Here is a 21839-nt window from a genome sequence, read left to right on the forward strand (position 1 = left end):
CTAGTGCCATTCCCCCTCTATGATGCCTGGAACTACAACACTTCTTGGCGCAGAATTGGCCCCACTACTGGGCCTCCACCAGCGCAAAGCATGCTTGCACTGGTCGATCTCCCTGACTGGGCCGATAACATCGCTCCCGTGGATGGGAACGCTGAAGGATACAAGCGATGGTGGTCAGAAGTCTCTGTTAACTGTTGGAGATAAAGGGATGACGAACTCTTGGCAACCATTTTTGCAGAGTTGAGATATCCTTATGATGCTGATACTGAGTTGCTTACTCGCTTTCCTGAAGATGAGGTACTACCCCCGCCACCTGAACCGGCTGCGCGACCCACGAGAGCTCCGCGCCCGGTCCAGGCTGGGATTGTAGTTCGCGAGCCCCCTCAAGAGGTTATTGCCTTAGATTGTTCTTCATTTTCTCTGTCTGCTTTTCCCTTATCTCAAACTTTATTGGATCAGGGAAGTGCACCACCCTCTGGCAGTCGTGCAGTTAATGCTTCTCCGGCAACAGTCAGGCCGTGAAGCAGAAAGCGATAGTGACGGAGCCTGAAGTTGAAGACTCCTCATCTGACGATGATGACCCACAAACAGTAAGTATTTCCCCTTTATAAGGTCTAGACGTTTTCTTTCCAAGAATAATATTTTAATCCTGACAGATTGCCGCTGCTTTGGCCCGAAAGCGTAGTCGCTCTGATCCTCGAACTGATCCATGGGTAGAAGATGAACCACTCACTGATCGACTGGTAATACACACTTAATGCGAGCACTGGAATCTTCGTTTCATTATATACAACAGCATAACGCTCCTTATTTACAGGTTCTTCATAGGTCCTCTAGACTAGTTGGGGAAGGATCCTCAGCTGCTGGCGAAGAAGCGTCTGCTTCACACGCTCAGGCGCCGACTAGTTCCAACAATCCTCCACCTCCCATCGGTGTTGCAAATAATATGGAGTTGGCTCTGGTACCGGTACAGGTCATAGATGACAGCTCGCTTGAGGTTGAGGAAAGAATACCGCTTCCAGATACACCTCGCGAGCAACCAACTACAGTACTCACCATGGAACAAGTAGCGCCTGATTCGGTCCCAGTTTCTGGCGAGGTCGATCAAGAACCAGTGCCAATAGCAATTCTCCGCGAGCCACCTGTTGAAGAGGTACATCTTCTTGCTAACAAGTACTATATTCTGATTCCTGCCTTAATCTTTTGATATTTTAACAATTCGTTTTTAGAATCAGAACCCTGGCCTTATCGAGGAAGTGGCTGCTGCTGCCGTAGAGGTGCTTGGTGAAAATCCTGCTGAACCAGATGGCACAGACGCGGATAACCAAGAACCTGTCCCTGATGCCCCCAAGCACCTGAAGTAAGAGATGGAGCAAACCCTGAGCCTGCGCTGGAAGCAGTTCCTGTCACGGAGCCTCTCGAGGCTCCTGTTGCTGTTGCCCCAAATCCACTACCTGTACCTCCTTCCAGACTAGAAAGGCTAGCTTGCGTACTTGACGTGACTCCTCCTAGAGTTATAGATGATGCTAGAGAAGGTCTCCGTCGTCTCCTGGGCCCCGATATTCTGATGCCTGGCGTGCCCGCGAGAGCTTTGGAGTATCTGAGGGTACTTCTCCGCGAAGGAGCCATTACTGAAGCCCAGTTTATCGATGTTGATCAGCTGCTGCAGGATCTTCCCAAGGGCTCAACGAGAAAGCAGTCGCGACCGCGTAGGTTAGGCAGACCCAAGCACACTACCAGACCCTTGCTCAACAGACGGACACCTCGCGCGATTTCTTAGGCGATCGGTCCACTTTCATCAGGGATTTGACGCTTACGAGAAACCATCTCCTGTCCCAGATTCAGGACCTTCAGGCCCAATTCATTACTGTGACGGTCATGCTTGCCCATGAGGAATCTCAACTGGAGCAACCCCTAGCCGCTTTCGAGGTGTTGTCTCAAGAACTGGCCCAAGCTCACGTGGCAGCCCAACAGGCAGCCCAAGCTGCCGCTGATGCTAGCTTTCACCTGGATGAACTTTTCCTCCGCCTAACTTATGCAGGCCGAGGACTTTAGGCCTCTAGTGTTAGGCCCATTATTTTGTATGAACGATATTAATATTATTATTTATGGTTTAGTGAAATATTCAGCCCACATTACCTGGCCCAAATATTTTTTCAGATGTACAGGCAGTTAAGCTTTCAATCTTTGCCTTTAATGCATTTTTTGTTGTTGATGAGAATATGCATATTAAAACCGTTTGAAAAGATAACCTCGAAATGGAACGGTTACCTCCTCGGAGACTGCTCCGCTTCCCACGCGTCTTCAATTTTCCTTCCTTTCCGAGATCATAGCATTTAATTCTACTGATATTCCCATTGATGGCGTTGAAATTGCTTCAACTGCCCATCGAACGATTGAAGCCACTGAGGTTGGCCCTATAAATATCTGTATTTTGGAGAAGTGAACACATACGCAAACATGGCTAACCCAAAAATAACTCTGCTAGCCCTGCTCCTTTTCCTTCTATTTCTAAAATCTTCTCCTTGCGATCTCACCCTTAGCCTCTAAATCTTAGGCTTTATGGCTTAATCTCAATGCCTGGGTAGGCCTTATGGCCTAATCTCAGGTCCAACCTCATGTCTTTGGTCTATGGAACTCCGAATGGGATTCACCGGTTTCAGTCAGACTGAAGAACACAAGGGGCTCCTAGCACGGGATACCATATTCTGGGGACTCCCTCTCCTCAGATTTCCCTGCATTGAGCAAAACGAAGAAGGGTGGAAGGCCACTCTAGGCGGACCGTTCTTCTTCCGCAGTCTATCTCTGGGGCCTGACAAACAGACTTCTGTTTTTTCCCTTAGAGGTAGAAGAGGCAACTGGGCTGCACTCAAGCGCTGATTTCATCTCCATCCCGGAGGATAACTAACTGGAAGGGTTGCGATGGATTATTTCCTTCCCTCTTCTTCCAGTACAGACGAGAGCAGTTGTAGCCTGGACTCAAGAGATGTGGGTGAAGAGAGGAAGGGTAAGGATCATCATCTCACTGCCTCTTCCTGCCGCAAGATCCAGAAGCTCTGTAGAAGATCTGAAATCCTTATGGTTTTTTAGCCACTTTTGGCTTTGTAAACCGCAAATGGTGTAATTTTTCGAACACATTGTACTGCTTTTGGCCGCAAAGCCACTTTATGAATGACATTTTCTGAGCTTTGTTATTTGCTAAAAAATAATTAGTCCTCTGGTATAGGTAAAAATAATAATAAGGCCTCTGGCATAGGCCCTTACATAGAAAAGTTACAATATAACTAAAAAATTACTGCAAAAAGTAATGGCCGCAATCAAGGCCTGTATGCATAGAGTGTTGCCCCCCTGTCTGAGGAACAGGCTGATCCGGTGGGTCTTCATACTCCTACACACTGGGGTAATACTTCTTCAGGAATCTACCGTTAATGGGGTTGTGGTGGAGGTTGCCATCCAAATCTTTGAGGTGAAAAGCCCCGCGTTCCAGAATTCTGTGAATCATAAAGGGCCATTCCCAGCGTGGGGTCCATTTACCACGACCGGTCAACTTCTCACCAAAGGGAAGGACTGCCTTCCAAACCAGTTCTCCTTCTTTGTAACTGCGGCCGCGTGTCCTCTTATCATAGGCGCGAGCGATGCGTTGCTTTTCCATCACTAGGTTGTCCAAAGCCTCTAAGCGCTGTCCGCTAAGGTCTTCATGCTCCTGCCACATGGCCTGGACATAATCTTCACTAATAAGATGATGTTGATCTTGGACGCGCAGAGAGTGAACATTGATTTCCAAAGGCAAAACTGCATCGTGACCAAACATGAGCGCATAGGGTGTTGTGGCAGTAGGATTCTGCTTGGAAGTGCGATAAGCCCATAACGTCTCATACAATGTTTCGTGCCATTGGCGAGGGTTTTCAACAAGCATTTTCTTCAGGAGAGTGATAATAATCTTGTTACTGGCCTCCGCTTGACCATTGGATTGAGCTTAGTAGGGTGTGCTATGGACTAATGGGATGCCTAAGTCATTGACGAGCTTCGCTACGTCGCCACCCATAAATGCTGCCCCCCCTGTCCGATACCAAAACTTCAGGGATGCCAAACCTGCAAAGAATATTTTAAAAGATGAATTGGCGAATGGTCGCGCCAGAGGCCTCCTTCAAAGGCTCAGCTTCCACCCACTTAGTGAAGAAGTCAGTAGCGACGATGATGAACTTATGTTGGAGTGAAGAATGAGGGTGAATCATTCCAATCAAGTCCAAAGCCCAGCCTCGTGCAGGTCAAGGTTTAATAATAGGTTGCATGGGAATATTGGGGATGTGCTGGACTGGTCTGTGAGCCTGACAATCTTGGCAGCCTTTTGCGAACGCAATATAGTCCTTTAAAATGCTAGGCCAATAATACCCATGTCTCCTGATGAGCCAACGCATCTTTGGACCTGCTTGATGGGCTCCACAGACGCCTGCATGGGCCTCGCGCATCAATCGTTTCGCTTCGCAGCCATAGATACATCTGAAGTCGACACCATCTTCGCCATGTCGGCGTAACTCGTCACCTCTGAGGAAATAATATAGTGCCAGAAAACGGATCTTTCTGTCTGCGGTGAGATCTGGCTGCTTGAGGTAAGCGATCAAAGGATCACGCCAATCCACGTCAATAGGATCTAATGCTGCCACTATTGGTTCGTCTGGTAGGTTAGGCCGCGCGAGCCACGAAGGCAGCGTGCGGCACTCAACTTTTAGAATGCGCTCGCGAACTCCATATTTCAAAGTAATGCCTGTGGCCAGTTGGACAAGCTCATTAGCCGCAAAGTTGCGCTCGCGAGGAATGTATTCTAAGTCCACATCATTAAATTGGTCCAGAAGTTCAACGGCGCGACTCAAATATGGTACGAGCAAACAGCTTACAAACCTGTACTTCTCATGAAGCTGATTGATCATGAGCAAAGAGTCACCGCGTACCTGGACGTCTCTCACTCCTAGCTCCAGTAACACCTCTAGGCCAATAATGAGGGCCTCATACTCTGCTTGGTTATTGGTGCACTTAAACTCCAACTGGAAAGAATATAAAAAACGATCGCCCGCTGGGTTTTCCAAAACAATCCCTGCCCTGCTAGTGTTTCTGTTCTTGAGCCATCAAAAAATAATACCCAGGGTTGAAGGGAGACTGTGGCTTGATACCATACAGCATATTCAGGAATGCGCACCAAATCTGGTCGAGTTATGGTTACTGTCGCGATTTCTAACTCTTTCACTGTGGGGACATCCTACATAGGGTGATGTGCGAGGAAGTCTGCGATGGCCTGCCCCTTTATTTCTTTCTGTGGGACATATTGCAGCAAAAATTTTGATAAGGCGAGCACCCACTTGCCAATATGACCTCTCAGGATAGGTCGCGACAGCATATACTTGACTAGATCGGTTTGAAAAATGATGCAAGTAGTGAAGGACAACATATAATGCCGTAACTTACACGTGGATAAATATAATGTAAGACACAGCTTTTCCATTGGAGTGTATCGCGTTTCGCAATCTGTGAGTGTCCTACTGAGATAAAAAAAAAAAATGGCGTGTTTGACACCCTCCGCATCATCTTGAGCAAGTAGGCTGCCAATGGAAGCCTCAGCTGCTGAAATATACAGTTTCAATGGAAATCCAGCTCTAGGGGGCATGAGCACTGGCTGGCTCGCCAAATAGGCCTTAATCTTGTCAAAAGCCTCTTGATGTTTAGGTTCCCATACAAACTCACTCTGTCCTTGCAACTTTAGCAGTGGGGAAAAGGGCTGGATTTTACTTGCAGAGTTAGAGATGAAACGTCTCAAAAAGTTGATCTTACCCAGCAGTCGTTGCAACTCCTTCTTTGTTCGCGGGGGAGATGCGTTGATAACTGCGCTTGCCTTATCCTCAAGGACCTCAATTCCTCTCTGGTGAACTATAAATCCTAGAAAGTCACTTGCCTGAACTCCTAAACCACATTTGGAGGGATTCATCTTGAGCTTGTGTGCTGCATGCGCTTGAAGACCTTTCTGAGATCTACTATATGGTTTCCTTTCTTCTTAGACTTCACGACCACATCATCAATGTAAACCTCTAAAATCTTCCCAAGGATGTCATGGAAGATCAGGTTCATGGCTCTCTAATACGTTGCCCCAACATTCTTCAGTCCAAAAGGCATGACCACATATTCAAAAACGCCGGCGAACCCTGGGCAACGGAACGCGGTCTTGTGTCTGTCTTCCTCCGCGACCGGAATCTGGTGATACCCTGCAGTTTCGTCCATGAAGGACAACAATTCATGTCCCGCTACTGCGTCTACCAGCGTATCCGCGATAGGCATGGGGTAGATGTCTTTAGGTGTAGCGACATTAAGGTCTCTGTAGTCCATGCGGACCCTCATTTTGCCATTTTTCTTGCGAACAGGCACTATGTTGGATAGCCACTGATTGTATTTGGCTACCCTGATAATGCCTGACTTGTGCATCTTTTCAACTTCCTCTTTGACCAGAACTTGGGTCTCAGAGTTCATTCTCCGATGCTCTTGCTTCACAGGCCTTTTGTCAGGGAGTGTTGGCAGCTGATGGCAGACCAAGTCTGGTGACAGGCCGGGCATGTCTTCATATTTCTCCGCGAAACAGTCTTTGAATTCCAGTAATAAGTCAATGAGCTGCTGTTTCTCGCTAGGCTCTAAATAAGCGCTAATAGCCACTTCCATAGGCTCATCTGCTGTTCCAAGATTTACCTTCTCGGTAGGGTCCCTAACCTTAGGAGGGGTATCATCCAGCACTGCCGGGGCCAGCTGGATCTCTTCTTCATCTTCTTGCTCTTGGTCAGAGAACTCTTCGTTGACAATTTCTAAGGTCGCGACTCTATCATAGGCCTCTTTTTCCACCAGGTACGAAGATAGTCTTTCGTACAGCGAGTGTAAGGCCTCTATTCCTTCCTCTGGAAGGTCGTAATCCATTAATCGTTTAACGGTTTGGGCACAGCGTGGCCAGGCCTTCCTTTGCGAGCGTGAGCCCCCACTGTGCTAGTTCACAGGCCATCACCCCTGTGGGGCAGCCTTTGTCATCGATGCCACTGACCTGCAATGGAGTAATAGGCTCCAAGTAGTACCTGACATCTACATAATTCGCAGAAACTGGGAATGGACGAGGATCCTCTTTAATCACCTCAGCTTTATCCGTTACCCTGTTCTACATAATCAGTTCTTGATGAAGAGTTGATGGAATACAATAACTCCGGTAGATCCAATCTCTGCCCAAAATGGCTCTGTAAGCCGCGTAGCAGTCTGTCACGAAGAAAGCATAAACTCCCTCTGCGGGGCCTACCTTGATACGCAAGAACAATAAGCCCAATGTTTTTGTTACAGTCCCCGCGAAGTTCTTCAGCGTGAGAGAGGTAGACTGGATCTTTTCTTTCTTGATTGCCAGCAGATGCATGGTTCTTGTAGTAATGACATTAACTGCAGCTCCAGTGTCGACCATGATCTTGCTGACTTTGGTGCCACCAATTTCCGCCTTGACATATAGGGGTCTCATGTGTTGGACCATAGCTGGGGTTGGCCTTGTAAAGTTCATGAAGAACTCCTTGCTGTTGACACCCTCTGTTTCAAGGAACATAGCCTCTTCAACAGGTGTCGTTGCAGCTAAAGTAATCTGCAAAGGCTGTTCGCTATTTTCCTCAGTTTTCACACAATCTTGCGTGGCGACTGGCAGTGCATATTTCGCAGAAAGCAAGTAAACCATATTGCAGGAAGTATCAACCATGTCCGTCTCATCCACGTCATCCTCGAGGTTGAGCTTGGGCTCGTTGACTGGGATGTTGGTATTGAATTGCTTAGCCAACCGATCTACTAGTGACTCTTCTGTAAGGCCTTTTACCTCACACTGTTTGTGTTCTGGCACCGCGCTCACTTGTTTTGGTGAGTCCGACCTAGGTTCCCCTACTGTATTTTCCTTTAGGGGCGCGACCACTACACTTTGGACTTTTTTAGGTCTCCACTGTAAAGCTTCTATAGTGTTATCATTGCCCCCCAGTTTCTCAAAAACCAAGGATTTGGTTTCTGATACCTCGCGAAACAACCTGCGCTTGACATGTGGTCGCCTAGTTGGCGAGTTTTCTTTCCTAGCTGGCGGAGGTGTCCTTTCTTTCATGATCCTGCAAAAAATACTAGGCTTATGGGGCCCCTGATTCCAAGAGCGCTTGCTTTTGAAAACTGCGGGGAACCACCAATGGCTTGGCAACTAGGGCCTCCATCTCCCTCTGATATTGTTCAGGTGATTTGACCAATTGCGAAGGCCTGATCAGGCCCTGATTGAGAGCCTCTAGTGTTCGCTTGGTTTCTCCAAACCTGCGCTACAGTTTCCTTTTCTTGGAAGGACTGATTTCGACCGCTTTCCCTTTCTCTCTGGTGTACCATTTACCTTCCTTGATGGAAGATGTTGAAGAAGGTGGAATGTACAGTTTGGTCAGGATATCTTTGTGCTCAACCTTAGCCCTTTCATCTTTTTCCTGTTCGGCTGCAGCTGCTTTCAGTTTCTTGAACAAGTTGGAGTCCCTTGGGCATGGTGGTGACTCCATCTTGTCTCTTGCTCTTGGGCTAGAGGGCTGATAATTTCGAGATGGCAAAGCCCATTTGATTGGCGGGAAAGAGCCCAAACGAAACGTCTGCTCGGCTTCTTCATGTGACACTTGGATGCCACATTCTTCTTTGCATCGTGAGCAAAGGACCACTGATAAGGCCTCGCTGACGGGCTGAGCTCTCTTCTTTGCAGGAGTCTCATCCTCTGCAGTCTTCTCCTCTTGTCCCTTTGTGGTCAAATCCAAGGTTGGTTTCCTCCGGTTCCTCTTGGTCTAGTTCACATAAACCATATTAACCCCGGTGTCCGGGAAAGGGTTCAGGTCTACCAGTGCTGCAGCAGTTACTGGAGCTTCCACCTACAAACTACCATTATTGAGCCACACCTAAATTTGATCCTTCAGCTTTACACAGTCAGCAATGTTATGATTCCACATGTTGTGGAATTTGCAATACTTTTTTCCTTTCAGCTGATCTGGTCGAGGAAAAGGTCCAAAGTCTGTCTTCTACATCTTCGCGGCGATCATCTCATCTAGAATCCCATGTGCCTTATTGGCATCATACGTATATGCCGCGAACTCAGGCTTGGTGAAGGCTACAGACTTGAGTTTGATAGGTTCCTTAGATATTTTTAATTACTTGAGGGCTGAGCTCTTCCTTCCTATCAGCTCAAACGCTGAGACATTATTCTCCTCTTCATCGTCTTCACCCTGGAACACTTCTTCCCCTTGCTAATGATAGTGGGGATCATAAGTAGTCGGCTGTTAGTGCAACGCAGCCAATGTACAGTGTTTTCCGGGCACGTAAGTACCTTTGGATGCATTCTTCCGAGCATTAGTTTCTCTGAGAAGATGTTCAAAACTGCCCACCTCTGTGATAAGCACTCCCATTGACTGGATCATGCTACCATGCTGCTTCTTGCGATGGCGCGGCTTCAAGCCTTTGATCGCCAACTTAACCAATTCTTTCTCGGGCAGAATCACACTCAGCTTGGCCTTCTGAATCTGGAAGCGCTGAAGATAAGTAACAACAGATTCGGTGGGCTGTTGGGCCATCTGGGTAAGAGAGGCCAAGTCAACTTCAGGTTCAATAGCTCCGAAAGTCTCCCGAAAGAGCTTTTCCATTGCTGGCCAATCAGCCACTGACCCTGGTCTTAGTTTAGAAAACCATCTAAAAGTTGCGCCAGATAGAGAAGTGCCAAAGATCCTGCACTTGGGGATGTCATCATTCTGGTATTGGCCGCATTGCACCCTAAACCTGGCCAGATGGGTTGCCGCATTCTCAATATCTTCTCCTAAAAAGGTAGAAAATATGATATTTTTGTAGCCTCTAGGAAAAGGCGCGAGCATTATATGCGGCGGGAAAGGCCCTCATAAACCCCATCAAGGTGGGCCCTAGGATTGGCCAGCCTGATCATCTCCTCTACCTCTTCGCGTATAACGTATTCTGGACCAGGAGGAGGAGGAGGCATCGCCACAGTTTGGCGAGCAGTTTGCAATGGTAGAGCTTGGCTAGCAGTCGCTGTTCCTTCCCTAAGACGAATGGTCCGGGGAATGGTGGACTGTTGAAGCGTCACTGCTGGTGCGGTCACATCTTTTACCAGAGCTGTTATCTTGACCGGGTTGCCGGCCTGATCAATGCCATAGTAATTTCCTGGCATCTCTTCGTACACATTCTCCACCCCGTCGCTGTCATACTGAGTAAACCTAATAGGATCAGCATGTGTGCCTTCACTAGTTTTCTGAACCCTACTCTTCTGCGAGGCCTGTGGAGTGGCCTTGTTAGCACCAATCACCAGGGCTCTTTCCTTACTCTTAGTTGACGCGGCAGTGACCGTTGCGAAAGGGATTAGCCGTGCTGCTGTTACCCTTTTCCCGAACATACGGTGGTATATATTTGCCAGAGCCTGAGGGTTGACCAAGCGATCTGAGGATGGCATTAGGATCTCCTAAAGGCTTATTCAGAACCTCTCTAGCCTGGTTCAACTCAGCTCTCTGCATGGCGACCTCAGTCGTGAGGTTGGACCATTCGTTCCGCATGGCAGCGATTCCGACAGCAGTTTCTTTGTTCTGGGTATTAACTGTATTAACAGCACCCAAGAGTTTCTGGTACTGAGCATAGTTTGAATCAGCAATTTTGTCCGCGTGCACTATGGCCGTTCTAGCGAGCTTTTGTGCATTCGCTTTAGCCTCCTCGGCATTCCGAATCATTCGCTGATCAAACTCGTGAATTTGTTGTTCCGTCTTCGCGATCGAGGCTGCCAGATGCTTCCGATAATTTTCACTGTTCCTTGTAAGGATGTGAAGCCTCTCATCCAGGCTAGCATCTGGTGGAATGATGAGTGCCTCGAACTTGTCAATTTCAATTGTCTCACCAATAGAGACAGTCTTGGTAGTCGCAGGAGCCTTGACCACCTCATTCGTCGACACAGGCGTCGACTTCTCCCCCTCAGTAACGGGCGGCTGATTTTTTCCCTGGTCTGTCGACATCGCGAGCGATGATGGATGGAGAGAAAATTATTGAATTACCTGTTCTTCCGAAATACCACGACAGTTGGCACGAGTATGCGGTCTGTAGCTGGAGGTCTTGTGCTTCGGGCAGTTAGCGTAAACCTTTTGGTAAGGGTTTTCGCTTGACCTCCCAATGGTTACGTTCGCGAAGAAATGCTATGTGAGTCCCACTGGGCGTGCCAAAATGTTTGGCTCCAAAACCAGCCGGGTGCAAATTGTCTATTTTGAGTGTGTGATTGCGCGGGTGTGGCAGCACCGTGGGGTGTAGTCGTCGGGGGAGTCCCTTGACCTGACTTCTTACCAAACGTTGCAGACGAGGAGAGCACCAACCTCGTCACAAGGCTCTTTTCTCTGCCTTCAGGAAAAGACTTCTTGCCTTACGGATAAGGACTTTGGTTGTGATCTCGTCGCGTTCACCCAATCGATACTTAGTGTTGTAGACTAAGCAGAGCAATCACTGGGAAGTTGGGAGAAAGCACAGGGTTTGCTAAAGCGTGACTTTAGCTTTGCTGGGTTGCGAAGGCGTTACCCTTGCTTCGCTGGTAGTATTGGTGGCTGTAGTACAGGCAGTCGGCTCTTGGGGAGACTAGGACTAGAAGTACGGTCGTTGGGTTTCAACTAGGTTGAAGGTTTGCTCTGGGGAGGCTTGATAATCTGAGAGATTAGTTGATTGAAGAGTTTTTTCTTGATTCGTCCTTGAAACTTGGTATTTATACCTAGGGTTTCGACTGTTCCTTGCCATAGAAGGATTATTGATTGAAGTTTCCTATTCAATTTCCGCTACTTGACTCCAATAAGGGCTCATTTTCCTTACGGATTTCGGAATGGGTGAAGCTGTAACCCAAACTCAAGTAGACTTATTTTTGGACCGCAGGTATCGGCCCGCTATGATAAATCCACTAAAGGATCTTGCCAAAATTACTTTTGGGCTCAAACAGAAGTACTGACTAGGTAAGCCCTAATTACAACAACTGGTGATTACATTTCTAATAGACTACAATAAGTACATTCCTAATGGAATACGTTGACACGATATTATGATCTAATGAGTTTTGCTCAAACATATATATATGCAGATATATGTCTGATGACCTTTTCTTAAGCAAAAATCCTCATAATCAACATAGGAAACATTGAATCACTCCAACACTAGTAGTGTATATTCATAAGTTTCTAAGTTCTTCAATAAAACCCACAACCATAATTGAGTTTCATCTTACATATAGGGGAGTGAAAATTCACTGTCGTCATTTTACAATTCACATTCCATATTTTCTTTTTTTAGTAACTTAACATTGTCTTTAAAGACTAAAGTTTTATCCATTTATAAGAATTTGAACCAAAAATGGAAAGAAGAAATGTAGATTGTAAAATAGGGAGTGTGGATTTCACTCCCCTACATATATAGGGGTCAGCCCTTTGAGAAGGAGAATGGAAGTTTTATATCAATTGGTCAGTCGTATGAAAAAGGAGATGGTAGTTTCATATCATTAGGTAACTCCTACAACAAAGTGCATGAGAATTTCATTTCTATGGGTCCAGTATATGGTAGAGGGGACTAGAATTTGATCTCAGTGGCTCCGACCTATGATAAGCATGCTGATGACACCATATCAATGGGTCTGACCTATGACAAGGCTGATTCAAATATTTTACCAATGGGTCCTCCTTATGATAAATCAGATAGAGTTCTACCTATGAGTCACAATTACAATAAGAATGAGAGCAATACCATATCTTTTGGTGGTTTCCATGATGAATCTGAGACAAACCCTTCTGGTGGGATCATCAATCAGTAGCTGTGGTTTATTGACCTGTAATCAGAACACAACAGCTCACGCATTGGAAGAATCTGGTGTGAGAGATTCTGATCATCCTGTTGAGTCGAAGATGGAAGCGCATGTAGATGACGCCGTGAAAGTTGATTCCAAAACTGTTAATATTCACAAAATATAAGAGCCAAAGACTAAGAAAGCTCCTCCAAACAACTTTCCTTCGAATGTCAAAAACTTGTTGTCAACTGGTATGTTTGATGGTATTCCTGTGAAGTATTCTTCCTGGTCACGGGAGGTAAGCTGGCTTACTATTGAATATTCTGATTGTTTGTTTGTTTAGGTGATGCAATTTTCTGTACTGTTTAGTTTCCTTGTGTTGACTTGTTATATTTTTCACAAAAAAATCTAGATGGAATTATCAAAGGGACTGGGTATCTATGCTCTTGTGCTGACTGCAATCACTCAAAGGTAATGAACTCTTGTTATTTTCTGTTATGATCGAGAAAGACATAATTCATTTCATTAGGATGTATTATTATTATTATTTTTAGTTGAGGTTCATAATCTAGCTCATTGATAGAATTCTATCTTTCAGCATCTTAATGCTTATGAGTTTGAGCGCCAGTGCGCCACGCTGGTGCCAAGACCAAACATCCCAATAATCGCATCTACTTTGAGAATGGAAAGACCATCTATGCAGTAGTTCAAGAGCTGAAGAACACTCCTCAAGATATGCCCTTTGATGCCATCCAAAATGTGATAGGGTCTTAGATTAATCAGAAGATCTTCCGCATCTGGAAAGGTGATGCAGAATTTTAGATGATTTTTTAGTGACCTGTCTATATAAACATGAAATATAGTATCCCACAACGTACTTCTACTGATCTGTAAAAATTTCGGATGGATTTTCCTTCTTTGCCTTTCTTTCTCAGCATCATTCCAAGCCGCAAGCCATGAACTTCAGCATATCTATGGAAATGAAATTGCTATACCATCTTGAAATGAGAATCTTCCTGATCCTATTAATGTTTTGAGGTAGGTTGAGATTTGATCCATGGATAGCAGCATTTATAGTAAATTATAGACTGGAATTTGGGTATATTTGGATTTTGAACTTTCAGATGTTTAGAGATATTTGGCTATCAGTTTTTAAATTAAATCTAGTTTGGATTTGGACAATTTAGTGATCCATTGTAAAACATCGAATTCATGAAGCTTTAACTTTGTGCTTGGAAATACCCTGGAGTGGATAGTCTAACTAGATCAGTAAAAATGGTTTGCTAATGACCTTATTCATACATATCATTTTGGACGAAGCCTAAGTCGAGATTTATTGGTGAATAGGGGTTTTTGGTGGGTTGTTTTGGTTGCAATTAAAATTTGAGGCAGACTACCATGTCAGTTGTTCAACTTGATTTTAATTTCTCTCTTTTCTGGGAAGAAGGAATAGCAACGATCTAATGTTGTATCACATTTGTTCAGTATTCGTGGTTCCTAATCATTCAGTTGGTAACAAGTTGGGGATGTGAACTAGCTTGCTGCAATATGAACCACTAATATGTACCGTTCGATTGATACATCATTAGAATTAAATGATTTGTGGCCATTGATCCCCCACAATAAACACCCTGAGCTTCCAGAATAATCTTGACAGGAAATGGCTTTAAGAGACGTTAATGCCACAATAAACACTCTTGAGCTTCCAGAATGATCTTGATAGGAAATGACTGTAAAAGACGTTATTGCATATTGATTTATGCGCTAGCTTTTCCTAGTTTGGTTTCGAAGCAGTTGAATTGGTGGATGCAAAAACCCCATGTACAAAGCATAGAAGTAAATAATTGTCCTAATTGTCTCATTACCACTTTCGTCGATATCTTATGAGATCAATTCCTAATTGAACTAAACCTCATAATTTCCAGCTGTGTTTAGGCATATAGCTACTAATATCCTCTTTCCCCCTCTTCTATATGAATCAAGTTTGGCTAGGCCAAGGCTGCAAGGGCTTGACAACAATAAATAGAAGCAGTAAAAATGTTTATGGGGTTGATCCACCGGGCAAAGCTTGTGTTAGCAGTGATTTTGGTGCAGCTCAGGTATGCTGGGCTTTTGATAATCTCTGTGTTTGCTTTAAAGAAGGGATTGAGTCCTTACACATTCATCGTGTACCAAATGGCCATTGCCACTATTGTTTTAGCTCCATTTGCATTTATTCTGGAGAGGAATTCAAGATCTCCGATCGATGACTTGGTCCATCACTGCAAAGATAATGTTGCTGAGCCTTTTCGAGTAAGAATCCAAATAGGATAATCTAATTCATTTGTTCAACTTATGGTGTATTCTGATTTTATCTGTTCATGCATTGCATGCAGTCCTGTGCACCTGACCAGAACCTCTACTACATGGGAATGAAGAATTCGAGTGCAACGTTCACTTCTGCAATGTTGAATATGCTGCCTGCTTTTGCATTTTGTCTAGCCTGGATTTTTAGGTATAACTCATAATAATACACACTGATTTACAGACAGTACATTGACAATGCATTGACTTGTAGGTTTGAGAAGGTTTAGCCTTAAGAAACTGCACAGCATAGCAAAGGTGATGGGGACGGTCACCACAGTCGGGGAGCAAGTCTTGACTGTAATTAAAGGTCCCTCTTTATGTCTACAATAGGCCAATGATGAACAAATAGATCCTCATCAATCTGCGCAATGCTATTTGGGTCAGACAGACCTTGTAAAAGGAGCTCTCTTTATCACAGTAGCTTGTTTCTGCTGGTCTTCGTTTGTCTCTCAAATCACTTCATTGTACTTGTACTACTTATTTGGAAATGGTCCTAACCTTCTAATGATTTGAATTTGATTACAGCAAGGAAAAAAAAAGTGAAATAATTATTATATATGATGGTGAGATTCGAATTTGTCTACACAGGCGATTACCTTAAGATCCTACCCTTGTCACTCTCACAGCAATGGCATGCTTTTGGGGTATGGTGGATGGCGCAATACTGGCTTTTGTAGTTGAAAGGGGACATAGTGGAGTCTGGTCCATACAATTCAACGTCGAACTTGTAGCAGCATTTTATGGGATAGGTAATCCAAAAAGTTTCAATTGTATGTTATATCGGTAAACATTTGTACTATATATAATAACTGGATTTAGGGCGACGCCCTTGCTAGAGGGCCCAAAACGAGTCTGGCGCCTTAGATCTCTTGGTTGTCCCAAGTAATTGCATAATTGGAATTAACACTGCAATCCAGTTTAATGAACTTTGTATTAATATTTCATACTGCAGGCAGTGCAATCTGGTGTACGTTGCTTATTATGTGATGGGAATGGTAGTGAAGGAAAAGGGACCTGTTTTCACTAGGCTTTTCATCCCTTGGCCACAGTAGGTTGCAATCCTGGGTTCCTTTGTTTTAGCAGAACAATTGTACATTGGGCGGTAGGCTCACATGTATTTATTTCTCTCTGGTTAATTCAATTAATCCATGCCTATATATGCATGACAGTTGATTGACTTGTCTCTTTCACTCTTGTTCGTAGTGTTATCGGAGCAGCTTTAATCATCATTGGTCTGTATCTTGTTCTCTGGGGAAAAGCAAAGGATCAGTCTCCTCCATCATAGTGCTGCATGATCGATGAAGTAGCACCACTAACACAAACATTAATAGATGATCAACAATGTTAAGAGATTCCATGTCACTTCAAGCATACTGTTGATCCTTCAAAACTCTGGCAAACCAGTTTGGTTTTGAAGCAGTTGAATTGGTGGATGCAAAAACCCCATATACAAAGCATAGAAGTAAAAAATTGTCCTAATTGTCTCATTACCACTTTCGTCAATGATCTCAAGATCAATTCCTAATTGAACTAAACCTCATAATTTCCAGCTGTGTTTAGGCATATAGCTACTAATATCCTCTTTCCCCCTCTTCTATATGAATCTAGTTTGGCTTGGCTAAGGCTGCAAGGGCTTGACAACAATAAATACATACTATAAAAATGTTTATGGGGTTGATCCGCCGAGCAAAGCTTGGGTTAGCAGTGATTTTGGTGCAGCTCAGGTATGCTGGGCTTTTGATAATCTCTGTGTTTGCTCTAAAGAAGGGAGTGAGTCCTTAGACATTCATCGTGTACTGAATGGCCACTGCCACTGTTGTTCTATATCCGTTTGCATTTATTTTGGAGAGGAATTCAAGACCTCTGATCAATGACTTGGTCCATCACTGCAAAGATAATGTTGCTGAGCCTTTTTGAGTAAGAATCCAAATCGGATAATCTAATTCATTTGTTCAACTTATGGTGTATTCTGATTTTATCTGTTCATGCATTGCATGCAGTCCTGTGCTTGACCAGAACCTCTACTACATGGGAATGAAGAATTTGAGTGCAACGTTCACTTCTGCAATGTTGAATATGCTGCCTGCTTTTGCATTTTGTCTAGCCTGGATTTTTAGGTATAACTCAATAATACACACTCATGTCCTTGGTCACACACTGATTTACAGACAGTACATTGACAATGCATTGACTTGTAGGTTTGAGAAGGTTAGCCTTAAGAAATTGCACAGCATAGCAAAGGTGATGGGGACGGTCATCACAGTTGGGGATCAATGGTCTTGACTCTAGTTAGAGGTCCCTCTTTGTGTCTACCATGGGCCAATGAAGAACAAATAGATCCTTATCAATCTGCGCAATGCTGTTTGGGTCAGACAGACCTTGTGAAAGGAGCCATATTTATCACAGGAGCTTGTTTCTGCTGATCTTCGTTTGTCATTTTCCAAGTATTGATCTCTCAAATCATTTCATTGTACTTGTACTACTTATTCTGAAATGGTCCTAACCTTCTAATGATTTGAATTGATTATAGCAAGGAAAAAAAAAAGTGAAATAATTATTATATATGATGGTGAGTTTGGAATTTGTCTACACAGGCGATTACCTTAAGATCCTACCCTTGTCAGCTCTCTCTCACAGCAATGATATGCTTTTGGGGTATGGTGGAAGGCGCAATACTGGCTTTTATAGTTGAAAGAGGACATAGCGGAGCCTGGTCCATACAATTCAACATCGAACTTGTAGCAGCATTTTATGGGATAGGTAATCCAAAAAGTTTCAACTGTATGTTAAATCGGTAAACATTTGTACTACAATTACTGGATTTAGGGCGACACCCTTGCTAGAGTGCCCAAAACGAGTCTGGCGCCTTAGATCTCTTTGCCGTCCCAAATAATTGCATAATTGGAATTAACATTGCAATCCAGTTTAATGAACTTTGTATTAATATTTCATACTGCAGGCAATGCAATCTGGTGTTGCTTATTATGTGATGGGAATGGTAGTGAAGGAAAAGGGACCTATTTTTTACTTGGCTTTTCATCCCTTGGCCACAGTAGGTTGCAATCCTGGGTTCCTTGTTTTAGCAGAACAATTGTACATTGGGAGGTAGGCTCACGTGTATTTATTTCTCTCTGTTTAATTCAATTAATCCATGCCTATATATGCATGACAGTTGATTGACTAGTCTCTTTCACTCTTGTTCGTAGTGTTATCGGAGTGGCTTTAATCATCATTGGTCTGTATCTCGTTCTCTGGGGAAAAGCAAAGGATCAGTCTCCTCCATCACAGTGCTGCATGATCGATGAAGTAGCACTAATAACACAAAGATTAATAGATGATCAGCAACGTTAAGAGATTCCATGTCGATCGCTTCAAGCATACGGTTGATCCTTCAAAACTCTGGCAAACTAGTTTGTTAGTCTTTTTCTTTTTCCTTCTTATTTTCAAGTGAAAGGATCACCTTTGTTCTGATTAAATATTTATCAACTAGCTTAAAGTATTAACCATGTTTAGTAAAATTAGGACTAGATTGTTTTAGCTATTAGAGAATTTTGCATGTGATTGTGCCTAAAGAAATCTAGCCTACTTACAAGTACGTTATTCCTTGCCACATCATGAATAGGCTGATCCTTGCAAATTCTGCCATGCATGTCAGCTTTTAGTCGTCTTTTTCCTTTACCTCTTGTCTTTTTTTTTCTTGTTATTTTGAGTAGCAAGGATCACCATTAATGTTCTGTTTTAAGTACTCATCAGCTAGCTTTAAAGTATTAAGTATTAATGTACTATTAGATGTAAGATTAGACCACCATTGTTCTAGCTGCTTGAGCATTTTTCATGTGATTGTGCCTAAAGAAATATGGATTGCTTAACTATAACAAAATGACCTCAACTAGAATCAGATAGTAGGCTGCAAAGGTATATATATAATTAAGCAATTTCCAGTTCTAGTTGGGTGATTTTTGGAGTGATCTGTTCAATACAAACATGAATTTGGCCTGCTGGATGTTTTTTGGCTTTTGAATATTATTCAGCTTAATAAATGAAAAACTCTACTTTGGATTTTGGACATTTTATACTCTGTTACGGGATATTAATTTATGGATCTTTACATGACGCCGTAAAAATTATTTAAAGCAGACTGCATAGTAAAATCAGTAAGAACTTGAGGCATGTATTAGTCAAGAACTGTTGTTTGGTCACTTTGGTGACTTAACAAGAGTTAGTGCATACCTAATAAGTCAATTGGCCTAAAAATTTGTGGTTATTGCTTGTTGAAAAGTGCAGGCAAGACCTTCAAATATCAATGATTCCAATTTTGGCCTATATTCTCTTTTGGCGTTATGTTTTAGGCCTATATTATGATCACCAGGACTGGACACATTACTTTGATTTCTCCCTGGAAACATGTACATAATTAGAAGATTGTCTCTGGTTTTGGCATGCAGGGAACATTTTCCACATTGAAAATTTAAAATTCCAAGCAGAACTGGCCATGAGGCCTTTACAAATTCAAAGCAGGCATTATAGCTTCTCATCATGTCAACCTGGCACTACAAAGAACTAAAGAAGCACAAACTTTTAACCGTTATATGTAGGCCACACTATTTGCATCGATGGAAATATACCAGCAACAACATTATTTGGATAAAAATTATATATTCCTATTCTGAAATAATATTTCAGATTTGTCGGGAAAATTTATACAAAAATCCTTCCAATCAATTGCAAGTAAAGAGGTGTTAAACGGAACAACCAAATTTGAGTAGGCTTATTTGCACTGTGGGTAGCCAATCAAAAGTTGATCTGAGCTGGACCATAATGGCGATATCCTCAACGGAAGCGCGAACTTTTCTCACTACAACAAAAGTGGTCTTATCACACCATTGCGAATTATGTGAATTGGGTTGGGTCAGTGGACACCACTGATTATAGCAAGTATTCCTAATGGGAATGACTTGGATGCTAAAAGACGTGACAAAGACCTAAGAAACTCAGCGATCAAATATTAGTGAGTTAAACAGTGAGTCCCACAAACTGACCTGTGACTTCCATATAATCATGATGTAATACACCATTGTCATTGCTGACTCCAGATGTTAAATTTAAAAGAAAAATTGAATTTCATTTTGGGAATCCATCCTTGCGGCTAGTGACTTATCTATTGATACGCAGAGTTATCATTATTTGCCCAACAAACCTCTTTGCTTTGAGAGCAAGTTCATCCGTTGGGTGAAAAGGTCAAGGTCATTGGGTCAAGATACTGTTCACTATCACTGAACATGTGTTTCCACCTATTCTGTTTCTTGACCCGTCAGTAAATTTTTTATTAATTTGTTTATTGTGAAATTAAAATATATTTGATGTAAATAGATTAGGGGTCATCATTTGACCCTTTGGCCCTAAGCCTTCCCGACCCTTTTTCAAATAGGGTAGGATATGGGTCATGCAAATGATGCCTGGCCCTGCCCGGCCCTTTAAGCTCGCTCAATTAGGCCCTAATAATTTTCCATTTTATCTATTTAAAATTTTTTTTTTTTAATAACATACAACTTTTCTCTTTCTTTGTAATTGGCTTCCTAAGCTTTATTTTCAATTCATTGTTAAACAACAATTAATTTTGGGAGATTTAGAGACATAGTTAATTGAATATAACAACCTAGGGATGTCTTTAAATTGTGCAAAGCCCTCCACAACCTCATAACATTCAAAATTTTGAATGTTGTATTTTTTTTTCCTTTCCTTTTCTCTTCATCCCAACATGCCACAATTAGTACAAATATAAACGCCATTATAATTAACTAACTATTATAAAGTAATAATTTTAATTACAATGCATCTCACCTTTTTTCAATAAAAATCAATTAGTACAAATACAAACACTGTATTACAATGAAAATCAATTTCTACAATTATAAGGATATTATAATTATGGCAATATTTATCAAGTAATAATTTTAACTATAATGTATCAAAAAATTAAATTATTTATCAACAAATTCATACCTCATCAACCGCATTCGAATGCTCGATCTTATACCAATTACGAGCTTGCCTTGATGCATAGTGCTACTCAAATAGTTCTATCTTCAAATTTTTCCACCTTCTGATCAAAGAGGAAGAAGATCGGACCTTTCCACTCCAATTTGTGGCATAGTGTTGCTTCACGCCTCTCCATAGCTTGATTTTCTTTTGATCTTTACCCAAAGCTGGATCTTGGCCCACATATTTCCAAGACTTGCACAATTGAATGTCTTCCCGGGTTGACTTCCCGTTAGTGTTCAAACATTTCGGATTTTGGTCGTTATTATTTTATTTGTTTAAACCCGAGTTGACCTCGAAATGCGTTTTGTCAAAAGACATGTTTGTCGGAAAAGTACAAGTTTTGGCCGAAATTATTGTTTAACTTTATTGTGAGGTTACCGTTGAGGTTCTTATTAAAAAAAACATTACAATGATTTATATAATTTTCCGAAGTTCATCTAGAGTCTTAATTCCTTGTTTTGTGAGATCGAAAATCGTTCAGCAATCCATAATGAGTTCGTTGACTCTAGAGTTGTTTGTTGAACTTCAACTTGTTGTTGGTCGGAACAATCATTTGTTCCAGCAGTCATCAATCCATATTCTCTTACCATATTGTTCCAAAAAC

At 42.8% G+C, this 21839-nt stretch overlaps 3 protein-coding genes and 1 pseudogene across 3 annotated transcripts; 3 read left to right on the forward strand and 1 right to left on the reverse strand.

Annotated features, from left to right (window-relative positions):
• Nucleotides 1-3388: 3388 nt before the first annotated feature.
• LOC112164454 lies at nt 3389-3916 on the reverse strand. The gene has a single exon (XM_024300645.1). The coding sequence runs from the start codon at nt 3914-3916 to the stop codon at nt 3389-3391; it is 528 nt and encodes a 175-aa protein (XP_024156413.1).
• A 7146-nt stretch (nt 3917-11062) lies between these two features.
• On the forward strand, nt 11063-13850 carry LOC112164461 (annotated as a pseudogene).
• A 1034-nt stretch (nt 13851-14884) lies between these two features.
• LOC112164468 (WAT1-related protein At5g13670) lies at nt 14885-16478 on the forward strand. Its single transcript, XM_024300669.1, has 4 exons — nt 14885-15139; nt 15223-15341; nt 16146-16241; nt 16397-16478. The coding sequence occupies exons 1-4, from the start codon at nt 14885-14887 to the stop codon at nt 16476-16478; spliced, it is 552 nt and encodes a 183-aa protein (XP_024156437.1).
• Nucleotides 16479-16855: 377 nt separating this feature from the next.
• LOC112164472 (WAT1-related protein At2g39510) lies at nt 16856-18544 on the forward strand. Its single transcript, XM_024300679.1, has 5 exons — nt 16856-16917; nt 17194-17310; nt 17392-17401; nt 18153-18298; nt 18400-18544. The coding sequence occupies exons 1-5, from the start codon at nt 16856-16858 to the stop codon at nt 18542-18544; spliced, it is 480 nt and encodes a 159-aa protein (XP_024156447.1).
• Nucleotides 18545-21839: the final 3295 nt, after the last annotated feature.

Source organism: Rosa chinensis, chromosome 1 (genome assembly GCF_002994745.2).
Source record: "Rosa chinensis cultivar Old Blush chromosome 1, RchiOBHm-V2, whole genome shotgun sequence".
NCBI classification, from domain to species: domain Eukaryota; kingdom Viridiplantae; phylum Streptophyta; class Magnoliopsida; order Rosales; family Rosaceae; genus Rosa; species Rosa chinensis.